Source organism: Drosophila sechellia, chromosome 2L (genome assembly GCF_004382195.2).
Source record: "Drosophila sechellia strain sech25 chromosome 2L, ASM438219v1, whole genome shotgun sequence".
NCBI classification, from domain to species: domain Eukaryota; kingdom Metazoa; phylum Arthropoda; class Insecta; order Diptera; family Drosophilidae; genus Drosophila; species Drosophila sechellia.
The window spans coordinates 23,879,231-23,895,800 of record NC_045949.1 but is presented as its reverse complement, the minus strand read 5'-3'; the positions used below and the strand labels follow the sequence as shown (position 1 = coordinate 23,895,800).

Sequence of the window (16,570 nt, the reverse complement as noted above, 5' to 3'; positions counted from 1 at the left end):
AATATATCGTTTAAAAATTAATTCGTTTTAATACCATTTCTCTTTAGCGTTAGAAATAACCTGCCTTTCCTTGCATATAAAATAGTATTGTCTTATCGCAGGGATTATATGAAGTTTCAAAATGCATCCGTATGTCCCGTGTGTGCTTGTGGTAAGTCATCTCCTGCATCCCATATATTATTTAGTCCAACCCCTTGCTTGTTTAACAGGTAGTCTTGACTATATATGTGAAAGCCCACATTCGCGTTGATAAGCTGCAGATACATTCGGAATCCAACTATAAACCTGCATTCATACGTTCTGCGGTTGAGAGCATTCCTTTGGATACTGATTCCATACTCCTACTCCGTAACAGTGCAAAACCTGAGTTTGGGGACGCTTTCCTACCTCTGCGGAGTGCTGTGGAGAGTATTCCAAAGCTTTATCAGAGCAACACGTCTAGGCTCAGGAAGAACCCTGAGATACGTTCTTTTGTGCGTGATTCTGTGGAGTCATTGCCAAATGATGAAGATGGGCAGGAACATATGGAAATTTTCACTAAATATTATAACAGTGTTAGGGATGTTGTAGGAGTTGATATGAAAAGAAGAAAGTTAACACATGTTAATGTAGATCCTGGGACCATTTCCGATAAGTACGCAGCTTTTATTGCCCCCGGAAACTCAGACGACTATTATCCGAAGTCATACCGAGCCGGCTCGCCGCATCAAGAGTTGCTTAAAATGTTGAACATCGAACAGGTTAAGCACACCGATAAACTTGATCGGTACTCTGACCTGCAGTCTTACGGTGTATTAGGTCAAAGTAACTTGCAACACCAGCAGTCCTACGGAGCTTTGGAATTGGCAAACAGAAATGATCTCAAAGTGACTAAAAAAGTTCTTTGTTACATGTCGAACTGGGCATTCTACCGTAGTGGTGAGGCTCATTTTGTACCAGAGCATATTGACCCTAATCTATGCTCTGCTATTATCTATTCTTTTGCCTCCCTGGATCCTGATCACCTTACAATTCGAGAATTCGATTCATGGGTGGACTTGGATAACCAATACTACCGTCGAGTGACATCGCTTGGTGTGCCTGTGCTAATTGCATTGGGTGGATGGACGGACTCTAGCGGTTCCAAATACTCCCGCTTAGTCAGTGACAATCTTAAGCGTCGTGTTTTTACATCCAGTGTGAGCAGCTTTTTATTACGTCATGGATTCAGCGGGCTCCACCTAGACTGGAACTACCCGAAGTGCTGGCAGAGCGATTGCTCAAGGGGACCTGTGACAGACAGGCCAAACCTGACTAAGCTTCTTCGTGAACTTCGCACCGAGTTTCAAAGTGTTGATCCAAAATTTCAGTTGGGAGTGGCCATCTCTGGCTACAAGGAAATTATAACGGAGGCTTATGATTTTCCCGCTTTGTCAGACATTGTAGACTATATGACAGTAATGACCTACGATTACCACGGAGCGTGGGAACAGAAAACAGGTCATGTTAGTCCACTTTACGGCTTACCATCGGACACGTATCCTCAGTACAATACAAACTATACCATGCAGTTACTCCTAAAAATGGGCGCGCGAAGGGAAAAACTTGTATTGAGCATTCCGTTTTACGGCCAGAGTTTCACATTGGCAAACGCCAACCAAATTCTTGCAGGCCCGGGAGTGGCAGCCACTGGACCTGGAGATTCCGGTGAATTGACAAAGCAACCTGGAATGCTAGCTTACTACGAGATTTGTCAGCGCCTAACAAAGTTTAATTGGATGAGTGATCGAAATTTAAGCCTGATATTCGGTCCATTCGCTATGCTAAACGACCAGTGGGTAGGATATGAAGATACGACTAGTGCCCAAGCGAAGGCTCGATATGCTGCTAATAACAACTTTGCCGGAGTGGCAGCCTGGACCATTGACCTCGATGATTTCCGAAACCTATGTTGCAATGAATCTTATCCTTTACTTAGGGCCATTAATAGAGAATTGGGTCGCTTGGACTCGGAGCCGCCAACTGAACCGAACTGTAAGCGTACTACATTATTGGCGACACCGGTGCCTCCCCAAATGACAACAATTAGTAGCGATGGTTCTGGGGGGTTGGGACAAAATCACGATCATACAACTTCCTTGCCAAGCGGGGAGAACAGCAGTAGTCCTGTAAGTACCACTATAACAAGCCCCTTCCCTTGGTGGAGTTCAACTACAAAACGTCCGCGCGAGCCGACTAGGACTTCAGCAAAACCAACTCATACCACAATCCCCATTCCACCAGGGATCAGCCCAGTGGTACAGCCCTCGAATTGCAAGAGCGGCGAATTCTTCCCTGACTCAAAAAATTGTAACGCTTACTATCAATGTTTTTTTGCGGGAGAGTTACAGCATCACTTTTGTCCAAGCGGTCTTCACTGGAACAACGAAGCCAAAGGATGTGATTGGCCGTCTTCCGCCCAATGCTCACTAATACCCAATCAACATCTAAGTACTTCTTATCCAAACCCGATCCAAACGTCTAAAAAGCCGGAGACGACTTTGACACCTAATAAGAAACCGTCAGAGACTTTCGCTCATGATCAGGTCAGTTATACCTCAAGCCGACCGCAACATATGCGTCCAACTATATTGGAGTGCACTGAAGGGGATTACTACCCACACAGAAACTGCAGGAAATATTACATCTGCGTTAATAAGGCACTGGTACCCAGTGAATGTGGCGGAGACTTGCATTGGGACGGTATCAAAAAACTTTGTGACTGGCCTGAGAACGTACAATGCGTAACTAGCAAAAAATATTTAAAAATAATCAAATCGAGTAGCGCCAACGAAGAAGACCCCTGCAAAGGCGAAAAGCGAGTACCCTATCCAGGGAACTGTTCGAAATATCTCTTCTGCCTATGGAACCGCCTTCAGGCTAATGACTGTCCACCGGGGCTGCACTATAATGAAAGAATTGGGAACTGCGATTGGCCTGCAGCTGCAAAATGCAATCCAAAAGATGGTGAGAGCAGCGGAGAGGTAGAGCTGAACGCTATGCCGAAGCCTCCGACTCCACAAACCCCGAGTAGTAATTTGCGACCAACGTACCCCACGGAAAAACCAGTCCCCACACCTCGTGATAGTAACTACAAAGTTATTTGCTACTTTACAAACTGGGCCTGGTACCGCAAGGGAATAGGTCGCTTTACTCCCGACGACATAAACACGGAGCTGTGCACTCACGTAATTTATGGGTTTGCAGTGCTAGACTATTCAGAACTTTTACTACGAACACATGATTCCTGGGCTGACGTTGAAAACAACTTTTACACGAGGGTCACAAGCCTCAAAAGCAAAGGCATCAAGGTGAGCTTAGCACTTGGTGGATGGAACGATTCGCAAGGCGATAAGTACAGCCGCCTAGTTCGAAGTCCAATGGCCCGGGCTCGTTTTGTGCGCCACGCCCTCGAGTTTATTGAAAAATACGGCTTTGAGGGCCTTGATTTAGATTGGGAGTACCCAGTCTGCTGGCAAACGGAGTGCAACAAAGGGTCTACCGAGGAAAAGGAGGGTTTCACTGCTTGGGTACAAGAGCTTTCTGCAGCGTTTCGCCCTCGAGGACTTCTGTTGTCCACTGCAGTCTCACCTAGCAGGAAAATCATTGATGCAGGATACGACATTCCTCAGCTCTCTCGCTGTTTTGATTGGATCGCTGTCATGACATATGATTTTCATGGGCATTGGGATAAAAAAACAGGACATGTGGCACCTCTGTATCATCATCCCGATGATGACTTTGAACATTTTAACGTGGTAAGCAATGAAATTTCGAAGTAAAATATTTTTTTAATTCCTTGTTTGGCAGAATTATTCCATAAACTATTGGATGGAAAAAGGAGCACCATCACAAAAATTAGTAATGGGTATACCACTATACGGCCAGTCGTTCACTTTAGGAAATACCAACAGCAGTGGCTTAAATGCCAAAGCCCCAGGACCAGGTGAAGCTGGAGAGTTTACCAGAGCAGCTGGATTTCTTGCATACTATGAGGTAAACTAATTTTAAAACGTTAATTTTGAAAACATTTCTCTTTTATTTCAAATAATATTACATAAAAAAGAGGGGACGCTATAGTCGACTTACTGCACTATTAAATCCCCGATCATTACTTAGAAGTGCTATATTTTTGGAGTATATTTACTGTATAGGTATGCCGAAAACATTTTTTTGATTATTTTGTGCATTTTTAAGAGTAGGCACGAAAATGCTTCTGAAGTTAAATTTGTATATCCGTTACTCGTTGAATAAAAGGGTATACCATATTCGATGAAAAAAAGTATGTAGCGTGTAGAAGGCCTCGATATAATGGTGCTCCGAAAATCGATCACCCAACACCAACAGATTTTGTTCAGGCTTAACAACTCAGTAGTAAGCGTTCAAAGGTTTAATTTTATCTATTTTCGCACCAACATTTTAATTATTTCTGTGATCAAAGTTTCGTAGTTACAATTCATTAACAAAATATGTTTATCAAAATGATTTAAAGAATAAATTCCACAAAAATCGATGCCTGGAACTTAAAAACATTAACTGAAACTGCATTGTAGTTCTGCTAAGTTCTGGACCAGTTGAGAAATGGTATGATAATGTATGAAATATATATTACTTTAGCTCTCAGGAGCAGAATAGGCCCAATGGAATGCATAGTCTAAATAGGAGCAAAAAGCCTGGTGGGCGATGGCCGTGTTCACGAAAGTATGTATTATTTTAAAAATCAGACGTATTAGTATTCCCTACAAAACCTTATAATGATATAGTTGGGGAGAAAGAATCATTAAGGTGTAATAGTATCAAATAAGTCAATTACGCATCGATTGGAATCTCATTTATAAAAATCTGAAGCTCTGTGTAAACGATATTTTCGAATCAATATATTCCGAAACTTTTCGAAATGATTACATATCTGTGAGTGCAATGCAGCGTGTTATTTCTGGCCATTTCCCGTTTATGAAGGAGTGCAAAGTATTGTTGGTATAGTGAGTGTGAAAGTGGATATAAAAATTAGGGTCAAAAACTTGTCAAACCGACGAGATCCTCCACAAATACAAAATGAATAGCTGATATCAATATAAAATATTTATTTCATACAAATTTATTTACGAATACTTTCGGATTCAGTCATTCGCAGAGTTGGCAATAATTGTTTATTAAAATAGAGCACTATTACTGAGTACTCTTGAGCGCTTTGTCAGAAGACCTTAGAAACCATAATATTGGGCGCTTGGAATACTTATGGAGATACCGAACTCCCAAAGTTGTTGAAGAGTACATGAAGAACTATGAATTCAAACGAATTCGAATGTTACCATTGAATTTTATTATAAATCTATAATAAGCATTAGCTGAGTGATGGTTTTGACATCCGAAAAGCAAATGGTAAATAAAAACAAGAAAGATTGCTATAGTCGAGTTCCCCGACTATCAGATACCCATTACTTAACGAGCTCGAATTTGAACACGAAATTTCATAATTTTTCTGGGATATCAATAGATATTGGAGAGTACAAGGAAAAAAAAATTGAAAATTGTTTAAAAGTGTGGCGTGACTGGTTCGGCGGCCTTAGGGGGTTAGTCAGTTTTTTGGCAAATCGATGGAAATTTTCAAGACTAAAATTATGAAATTATCCCGATCTCAGGAACTATAAAAGCTAAAAGGTTGAGATTAAGCATACAGAATCTTGAGACATAGACGCAGCGCAAGTTGGTTAACCCACTCCACGCCCACTCTAACGCCTACAGTAGTCTGACTGCTTCCAGGTTGTCCACGTGGCATTATTCCCTGCATTATTTTCGACATTGCTCGGGCAATCATGTTTAGGTCCAATCCAATTGTGTTGACTGACCACTACAATTCAAAGGACAAAGCGAAGGACCATTTCTTGACCTGTTTTGCGAACTTAGCGCTATCAGGCTCTAGGGTTTAGGTGTCTCGGAGAATGTCTTTCTCTCTCCTGCGCAATAAGGGCTCGTAAATTTTATACTCGGACGTCGTCTGTTAGGGTATGCAGCTTACAAACCTCGTATGTCTACTCCCCGACTACCATATGGTCAGACTCTATGCCTTATATGCACCTTCTACCCATTCTGCTTTTCCCGGCAAAAATTCGACAATCATGTTTGGGCGCTAGATGTAACGATTTGATTTTGTTGGTCATTTCCCTACGAAGTACGTGGGGCTAGTACCCGTTGTCTGACTGTGCTCCGCAGTGCATTACCGCAAATTGCGATTCAAACATTGCAAAATTGATTGATTTTTATATTTTATGATCTGTCTTCTTTTGCTTGCTTGATAGGCCAAAACACAGAAACAATCACTCTAATGCTAACATGCCGCAAACCTTTAGTTGCAAACAATTGTTAAAATGGCTTTTTGATATTATTTTACTATTTAGCGTTCCCTCGTTCTTTTATTCTGTATATTTCCTTATGTAGATACAATAGCTTCGCTTTGCTCATCCATGCTTCGTTTATAGGTAGAATACTAAAACTAAAAACTGCTGTGAAATTTTTATTTGTGGTTTAACTAATTCATATTACTGCTTTTTATCAGATTTGTGAACGAGTTAATCGCCAAGGCTGGCAGGTAGTGCAAGATGAATTTGGCCGCATGGGACCTTATGCTTACAAGGGAACTCAATGGGTGTCCTATGATAACCCAGATATGGTCAGGAAAAAGTCACTGTTGGTGAGGTCATTGAAACTGGGCGGAGGAATGGTTTGGGCCCTTGATCTGGATGACTTTAATAATCGTTGTGGAAATGGCGTGCATCCTTTGCTCAGTGAAATCCATAACGTGCTTAAGGATCCACCTAGTTTATTGGAAATACCGGGTATGTTAATTCGTAAACAATTATGTTATCATTGGTTCAGTGTCACTAAATTATTTTACGTGGTTTAGGTCATACCGAATCGAGTCCTACAGAGTACCCAGGCATTGAAGGAGGGATACATGAGTCTAAAGGGGAGGGTCCCGAGGTGCAGCCGATTGAAGCGGTGATGCAGACCAGCGATAACGAAGGTGAAGAACATGAAGATATAGTAGACCCAAACCACGTCCTTGAGGAGGAAAACATAGAAGATACTGAAATGGCCACGGAATTTAAAATCATTTGCTACTTTACCAACTGGGCGTGGTACCGTCAAGGTGATGGTAAGTTCCTGCCGGAAGATATCGATTCAGATCTGTGTACCCACATAATTTATGGCTTTGCCGTGTTGAGTCGGGACAAGCTTACGATCCAGCCTCATGACTCTTGGGCGGACTTAGACAACAAGTTTTATGAGCGGATTGTGGCCTACCGCAAGAAAGGCGCAAAAGTAATTGTGGCAATTGGCGGTTGGAATGATTCTGCTGGCGATAAGTACTCCCGACTTGTAAGGAATCCAGAGGCAAGATCTCGGTTTATCCGTAATGTCCTGGATTTTATAGAGGAATATAATTTCGACGGCTTGGACCTGGATTGGGAGTATCCAGTTTGCTGGCAGGTGGATTGCAAGAAAGGGACGGCAGAAGAGAAGAATGGATTCACAGCTTTGGTGCGGGAGCTTTTTTATGCCTTCCAACCCAGGGGATTAATTCTATCAGCTGCCGTGTCACCTAACAAGAAGGTCATCGATGCTGGATACGAAGTTGCGGAGCTATCCAAATACTTTTCTTGGATATCTGTGATGGCCTATGACTACCACGGTCAGTGGGATAAGAAGACTGGCCATGTAGCTCCAATGTACGGTCACCCAGAAGGAACACCAGATTTTAACACCAATTTTTCCATGAACTACTGGATTTCGATGGGAGCTGACCGGCGAAAGTTAGTAATGGGAATGCCTCTGTACGGCCAGTCATTCTCTCTGGCTGAGACTACTAGGCACCAACTAAATGCTCCCACGTATGGTGGTGGTGAAGCTGGAGAGGCTACAAGAGCCAGAGGATTTTTGGCATACTATGAAATATGCTTGAAAATCCGACATCATAGGTGGAACGTTGTAAGGGATACCAAGGGTCGTATGGGACCCTTCGCATATCATGGGGATCAATGGGTTTCCTTCGATGATGCACCCATGATTCGGCATAAAAGCGAGTACATCAAGGCAATGGGTCTTGGCGGAGCTATGATATGGGCTCTAGACTTGGATGACTTCAAAAATGTGTGCGAATGCGAGTCATATCCCTTGCTTAAAGCTATTAATCGCGTACTCAGAGGTTTCGGGGGTCCCCAACCAAAGTGCGTGCTTGAACAAGCCAAAAGCACAATGGGTAAGAAACGTCTAGCATTATTTAGCAAAACAAGACAAATTCCATACCGTTTTCCAGAGCCAAACATCAATCCGCCTTTCAGGACCACAATAAATGCCACACCTGGACCTAATCTTGATTCTCCTCCGAAAAATGTATCCTTAAATGTTCTGTCCATCAAATGCCACAACAAAAACTATTTGGCGCACGAATGGGATTTCACTAAGTACTATATCTGCGATCATGGAACGTACGTGGAGCAAAGGTATGTACGTCGCGTTGCCTACAAGTTTTTGCTGTCCGTATGAACGCTGTGATCTCGGGTACTACAACAGCTTGAAAGTTTCTAGAATTTAGTTTCAGAATTTTATTTTGCAAATTTCTATATATATGCTAAAACATTTTGGCTACATCTACTTTAAAAAAAATGTTATCATTATTTTTTTTATCATTTGAAGTGCCAATTTAAATTAATATTCCAAAAGAATTTTCCTCTTCGCACTGAAAAACGGATACCTGATAGTCCAAGAATTATTTACTATCTGCAATAAAAATATGTTATTTCGCGAAGGTGGTTATTTCTCTGCTTCCTCGAATGACCAATGGGTGATAAAGGATTTTAAAATTTAGTTGTGGAGAAATATCCTTAAATTTGTCCCTTGTACCTTGCTATAGGCTTGCTTAACATCGGGGAACGCTGCCACCGTGTAGAACTTGGACTCCAGGCCGTGCGTTACGTGATTGACTAGATGGCCAACTTGTTTCAGGAAACCATGTAACGTCCTGACACCAAATTCATGTTGGGGTAAATAGCAGTTCTTCTTGACTTGACGTGATATACACAAGATTCTTCGCCTCTTAGGTGAATAGTTATAGGGTTTGAAATTCTTGGACTGTCATTTACAAACAAACTTTTATAGCCTGTCATACCAACAAAGAAAATGTGGTCTTTTTAGCATTTTTGGTATTCAAAATGATGTTGTATACCCTAATAATTCTTTCACATGTTTAAAGATTTAATTTTTTTGATTTTATTATTATTTTTGCTAATATATATCGATATGCATAAAAAAAAATTTTGGAAGAGCTGTGTCAAACGCCCACAAATGACAAAATTCTGTTCAGATGTGGTCGTAACGGAAATGGTTCCTTTCAAGAAAATATTTATTATTTATTGTAAACAAATATATTCGTATAATTAAATAAACCATGTGAAATATTAAGTTCTTAAGTTCAATATCTTTTTAAATATTATTTTTACATCAATATATATATATATATATATATATATATATATATATATATTCAAAGGAGAGAAACTTTTTTCTTTAAAAGGCAATATCTGCATCTTCTATATTTTTTTTCCTATATCAATGTATAAACACTAGTCCTATCGGTAAAATATGTAGCTTGAAGTTGATTTATTATACACGTAAGTCGTAAGGTAAAAGGGTATACTAGATTCGTTGGAAAGTATTTAACAGACAGAAGAAAAACAGTTCCGACCATAAAAAGTATATATATTCTTGTCCACGATGGATAGCCGAGTCGATCTGCCAACGTCCGTCTGTCCATAAGAAAACCTCGATCGATAGATTTGCAAAAAAATGCACACTAGCTGAGTAACGGGTATCTGATTGTCGGGGAACAAAAATAATAATTTTTTATATACTTAGTCTTATAATATTATTTTTCTGCTAAGTATTATTTTGTGATCAATAAATAATATAGTTTAAATAAAAGAAGTATTCATAATTGTTTGATAATCCGTGTCTTCTCATCGTAAAAATAAGGCAAAGGGTGAGAAATAGGATAAATAGGGAAAATTAAGGATATGTAGAGTTCGTGGTTTGTGTGAGAGTGGCAAACACAGTATCTCAGCGTAGGCGGAGGGAGATTCCTTAGTCAGGAATTCAGAACAGTGCGTCAATACAGTTTTGAGAAGGTCGAGGCGCTTGATTCATCCTGTTCGTGCGATTGAGCAAGTATTTAACCCTCAGTTTCGTTTTCAAAGGCGTCTTGATCCAATTCAGTCGAACACAGGGAAATACGTTTGGGTCCTACTCTTCGTTCAATTGAGAGGGCAGCCGTCGTTGTTCTGAAAGGCGGCAAAATAAATAATCTGGCTTTCACTGTTAATCTTTTTAAATTTTTGCAAAACTTGTCACAGCAACATAAGAGCCGGTCAGGCGCCAAAAGGGGCCATTTTAAACGGTTTAATTTTCCCAGAACTTCATACCTCTTAAGGGGCACAACTCCTTTGAAAGAACGACTGGTCGCCTTCCATTTATGATAATTAAGTCAATAGGTCATTAGCGTCAAAGTGCTATTAAAGGTCCTCTTGTCAATGTCCCTATTCCAGTTAGCAATGTAGTGACTCCCCTTCCACAAGCTTTCAATGAGCTGAGGTAACTCAACTGCAGCTCAAACGAAGTATTTAATATGAACGTGATTTCATGACAGACAGCATACGGCCTGCCAAAATTGCTATTAGGTACTTAGTTAATACTGAGTTTTATAGAAATACTGTTTCTCTCGTAGCATCTCAAGGTGATGTAGCTTTTGTAGAGTCATCATGACAACTAGTCATCCAGCTGGAGGATGAAAATTCGGAGGCGCGTAATGCTGATGAGAATACGGAAGCCGACAAACTAAATCCTGGAGGACAAAAAACTTTGTTGTTGTCGAACTCATAAGTTATTCTTTAATTACAAAAAGATAAAATTTATAAAAATTCGGAATAATATTCCAACTTGCTTACGTAAGCGGAGCGCCTCCTGTGTCATCAAAGCTGGGACACGTAATTTGTCATGATGAGGCATATAGGATCCTTAGTGATATTCGCACGTCTCCTGCTAACTGGGTAGATAAAAAAAACAGGTCATGGTAATTTTTCGCCCATTTGGGCCAACCTGGTTCATAACTCTATCGGCCGCTGAAACTAGGTGGCCAAAAAAAAAAAAAAAAAAAAAAAATTATTAATTAATAACATAACAACAAGTATAGAATGGAACAAAACAAAACAAAAACGTGTCATTTGAAAATAAATGGTAATTAAGGTACAGAATACAAGAAAACGATTGTACGCTATGAGCGAGTTGAAACGATAAAGCAGGTAGCAAATTGCTCTCTTGCTTTATCGCTTGAGCTCGCAACTCGCTTCGCTCTCATTCTGACATCCTTCGAGCGATTGCACTTAAAAATGCATGCAGTGGTTTATCGCTCGTTCTCGCCCAATATTATCGCTTTGCTTCTCGCCCGAACTCTGCCGTCAGCCTAAGCACATGCATTCGTGCTTTAAAAAAGTACGGCACAATTTATTTGTTATTTCGGTATTTCATACCCTCCATGCCCCGGACGGAAATATTAAATCCACTTCTTCATCAAGAAAAAACCTCTTGACACACAGAATCCCAACCGCTCCAATTCAATTTTTTGGTCCGATCCGCATATTAGCATGAGCACAATGTAACAAACTAAGTTTAAAAGAACTTTGAAAGAAATATAAAGATCATTCGGAATTTCAAACTCAACTCCAGTTGACATTATTTTCTTCCAAACATCACATCCTTAGACCTACGGGGAGTCAATTCGCGCGACCATCAAATATCCGTTACTCAGCTAGTATGAATGCGAACGTGAAATTTATAATTTTTCTGGGATATCGATAGATATTGGGGAATAAAATTAGAAACAATTTTAAAATTGTTCAAAAGTGTGGGCGTGACCGATTTGGCGGCTTTAAAAGTGGGCGTGCCAAAAGTTTTTTAGAAAATCGATAGAAATTTACAAGACTAATAATGTCCAAAAAGTGTTCAAACATATGGGCGTGGCAGTTTTGAGCGGTTTCAGTGCGTTAGAGTGGGATTGGCAAACAGTTTTTTGGCCAATCGATAGAAATTTACAAGTCTAATAAATGATAATGTGGGCGTGGAAGTTTTGGGCTGTTTTAGGGCGTTAGAGTGGGCTTGGCAACATGGGTCAACAACCTTGAGCTGCGTCTTTATCTCTAGAATCTGTATGTTGAATATCAACCTTCGAGCTTTTATAGTTCCTGAGATCTCGATCTAGATCAAGAATGTATATACTTTATATAGTCGGAAATGCTTCCTAAAGTCGGCTACATACTTTTCAACGAAAAGTACTCTACGAGTAACGGGTATAATTACCCTTGAGACTAAATATATATATTTTAAAAATACCTATTCTGAACAATAAGCAAGTCTTCGAAAAAAAGTAAAGTAAATATATATATATATATAAATATAAATATATATATTTTAAAAATACCTATTCTGAACAATAAGCAAGTCTTCGAAAAAAAGTAAAGTATTTATTTTAAAAATTTCACTTAAATCAAGTTTCGACAAATTTAATTATAAGTTATCTTGTATTTATTAATTCGTATTTTCAGCTGTCCTTTGGGACTTCAATGGAATAAAACCTACTGCGACAGGCCTACCAATGTTCAGTCCTCATTGGGATCAGACCAGAGAACTCAGGAGTCAGCGGTCCATCGCCCCAATCCTACATCACAGATCATCACAGATCCCCCAATCATCAATAAGGCATACAAAGTAGTCTGTTACTTTACGAACTGGGCATGGTACCGTCCGTCACAGGGCAAGTATGTGCCTGAAGATATAGACGCCAACTTGTGCACCCATATCATATACGGCTTCGCCGTGCTTGATAGCAAGTCGTTAACCATTAAGACGCTTGACTCCTGGACCGATATAGACAACCGTTTCTATGAGCGGGTTGTAGAATACAAGCAAAGAGGCCTTCGAGTCATGTTAGCCATTGGTGGATGGAATGACTCATTGGGCAGCAAGTACGCACGCCTTGTACTTGATTCACAGTCAAGGAGGCGCTTTGTTGAAAGTGTGATAAGTTTTGTAGAACAACACGGCTTTGAGGGTCTGGACCTAGCCTGGGAGTTTCCTGTATGCTGGCAAGCTAACTGCGACAGAGGTAATCCCACGGAAAAGGATGGATTTGTTGCTCTTGTCAAGGAACTGTCGGAAGCATTTAAGGCAAAAGGCCTTATTCTTTCGGCAGCAGTCTCGCCCAGTAAAATGGTTATTGATGCCGGGTACAACGTGTTTGAGCTCTCTCTGTACTTTGACTGGATGGCCGTCATGACGTACGACTTTCACGGTCACTGGGATATGCGGACTGGCCAGGTAGCCCCACTCTTTCACAATGGGTGTGACGACAACATATACCTTAATGGAAACTTCAGCATCCATTACTGGTTGGAAAGGGGTATTCCAAGGAATAAGCTGGTTATGGGAATGCCAATGTACGGTCAGACGTTTACGCTAGCTGACCGAAATCACCGGTCACTAAATGATAAAACAGTGGGTCCAGGGAAGGCAGGAACCTTTACTCGAGCGGATGGATTCTTGGCATACTATGAAATCTGCGAAAAAGTCGGCAACGATGACTGGAAAGTGGTGAGGGATGAAGAAGGTGTATTCGGATCCTATGCATATAGTGGCAACCAGTGGATATCATACGATGATGTCAGAACTATTCGAAGAAAAGCTCAGTTTATCAAAAGCTTGCAGCTAGGTGGCAGCATGATTTGGGCCCTTGATTTAGATGACTTTCGTGGACTTTGCGGTTGCGGCAAGCACCCATTACTTAGGACTCTTAATCAGGAGCTGCTAGGCATTTCTGGACAAAAAGCTAAGGACTGCACTTAATAAGTTTTGCACAAAAGCTTGACCTGTAATCTATTTTAATTTATTTTATACAACCACATATTTGCCAATTAAACTATCTAAATAAAGCGTAAAAGTTTTGAAACATTTTAAATCGATAGGCATTAATTCCAAATATTCCCAGTATTATAAGTACAAAGTGAGTATGACAATTAGGCCAGGCATTTGCAAATATTAGAAATACAGAATTTTATATTAAATACATATAAGATTTGGTTTTAAGAGTCAATTTTCTCTTATACCAGCAGTAAAGAGCATCCTTTTTTTAGGTCCACATCGAGTATTTATCCAAATAATAAGTATAATTAAAACTTTTTTTACAAAGGAAAGTAACATGGCTTGAACCATAATGTTGATTAGGTTTCGGTTTGGCAACCGGTTTTTCGATATTGTGGAACATTGTTCCGCAACGAACAATGGTTACCATGGCGAATGGGTTCGTCGCTGACGAATGGTAGATGCAACGGAGTCCGATGGTGAGGTCGTACAAGACAGGAGAACCCGCCTTGGAGTCCAATGAGGAAGAATCAAAAGTGGGCGTACAATCACCAAGAGCGAACGAAAGTGCATTAGTCTACAAGTCTGAGAGTGCAACGTTAAGATCTACACGGTGAGGGTGCGACAGGGGGAGCAGTGAAGTTCTGTGGTCATACCAGACGTGCACTACCTGGTCCGGGTAGTCGAGGATCACGAACATCGAGGAAACGACGCAGAACAGCAGATGGCAAGGACCAGCGGAGTTCTTATCGAGAGCTGGAGATATCCCGAATAAAACTTACTATAAGATCGGAAATTTTGCCTTCTTATTGGTCGGGAAATCACATTAAAACATATATTTGGGGTGTCGAGTTAGGCGCTCCTACTCGGAGCCATCAGAACGTAGGGAAAAAGGTCGTTACAATAAGCAACATCGGAAAACGGCTATTAAAAAATGAGTTTGCGCATAGTCGAATAGAATAGAACGCTTCTTGTGGTCCATACTACACAGACAGCCACAGGCTACGTTCCCGCAATTCCGATGTCAACCCAGAGGTGACAGGAGTGGGTACACGAATTAAACTTTAAATAGAGCTCGAGCGAGGCAATCGCAGTCTTTGGCATTGCGACAAGCATTATAAGAGAATAATAAGATGCTAAGAGAATAAAGAAGTCTTTATTAGTCTGGTAAATTTCTATCGATTTAAAAAAATTTTTTGCCACGCCCACTCTAACGCCCTAAAACCGCCCAAAATAGCCCACCTTTTTGAAAATGTTTTTGATGTTTTTTAACATTCTTATTAGTCTTGTCAGTTTCTACCGATTTGCACAGAAACTTTTTGGCACGCCCCCTCTAAAGCCCCAAAACCGCGACACGTAGCCTGCCAACTCTCACACCCGGATCTCTTTTTGGTTGTCAACTTGGTCGAAATCGGCTTATTGGATTTAATGAAAATAAAGACAATGCTATAGTCATCTTCCCCGAATATGAGATAGATATTGGTCCAGATGAAACGAGTTGCAGCGGCTAGCTCAGAGAGTTTGTGCGTTCGTCCTACCAAATTTATTATTTGTGTGATTGCCCGACCAATTCTGAAGGAACACTCGATATGCTGTGCGTCGTCTTTCCCTCGCCGTCCTTCTCTCGTCGTTCTACTTCGTCCATAGCAATGGAAGTCGTTCGGGCTATATTTACCTCTAGGATATTATGGAGGTGGGGCCGCAAGGTGTTAGGTCAAACGTCTGTTATGACAGCTCCTATACAGGACAACAGCCACAATTCCTTTCTGATCACGACAGGACCGTGCTGTCTCTTCCTGCAGTATCCTCGCGATGTGGATCTCAACGTTAGAAGACGCCAAACGAGGCAACTAGCACATGTACGCTACCATATTCACCCGTAAGCTGCCACCAGCAACACAACCAAAATAAATAACAAAATCAAAGACGATCTCATACAGAAAAAGTCACCTGGCTGCGACTGTATAAAACCGGAAATGATCATCGAGCTGCCACATTCACGCAGATCTTTTATCCGATCAAAAAACTTTTTTACGAATGTAAAGTTTCCAAAGCCTGGTAAGGAAAATACAGTTCCTTAATCTTACAGACTAATAAGTATACTCTCATGTATTTCGAAACTAGTCGAAAAATGCTAGTCAAACGACAAAAACATCTATACAGACGACATCCATACAAATAGTCGCCCAACGGTATGAACATTTGGCGACGATGCAGCTATACTTAGCCATTCAGGTCCCCAATCCAAGCTAAATCACAGCTGGCATTGCTCCTCGTAGACATTGAGAAGTGGCTTTCTGACTGGCGAATAAAAGTAAACGAGAAAAAATACAAGCACGTGACATTTACGCTAAACAGACAAAATGGGCCACCACTTTTGTTGAACAACATACGACTCACGAAAGCGGATGAGGTAACGTACCTGGGAGTACACCATGACAGAAGACTCACATGGCGCAGGCTCATTGAAGCTAAAAAAAACCCATCTCAAACTCAAAGCCAACAACTTACACTGGATCATCACCGCTGGCTCTCTTCACAGTCTTTCAACCAATCTAGTATACCCTTTTACTCTACGAGTAACGGG

General features: G+C 40.8%; 1 protein-coding gene across 2 annotated transcripts in view; it reads left to right on the top strand.

Moving 5' to 3' along the window:
• LOC6620608 (probable chitinase 10) overlaps window positions 1–14,080 on the top strand; it is a 31,261-nt gene extending 17,181 nt beyond the window's left edge. The window contains exons 4-10 of one of the 2 annotated variants that reach the window (XM_032714130.1): window positions 48–151; window positions 210–3,776; window positions 3,829–4,014; window positions 6,575–6,854; window positions 6,923–8,278; window positions 8,336–8,522; window positions 12,672–14,080. In XM_032714130.1, coding sequence (XP_032570021.1) covers window positions 122–151; window positions 210–3,776; window positions 3,829–4,014; window positions 6,575–6,854; window positions 6,923–8,278; window positions 8,336–8,522; window positions 12,672–13,968 — 6,903 coding nt within the window. In that variant the 5' untranslated portion in view covers window positions 48–121 and the 3' untranslated portion in view covers window positions 13,969–14,080. Of the gene's footprint in view, window positions 1–47; window positions 152–209; window positions 3,777–3,828; window positions 4,015–6,574; window positions 6,855–6,922; window positions 8,279–8,335; window positions 8,523–8,932; window positions 9,117–12,671 lie in introns of those variants that run through there. The other variant, XM_032714131.1, reaches the window with a different exon arrangement.
• The last annotated feature ends 2,490 nt before the right edge of the window (window positions 14,081–16,570 follow it).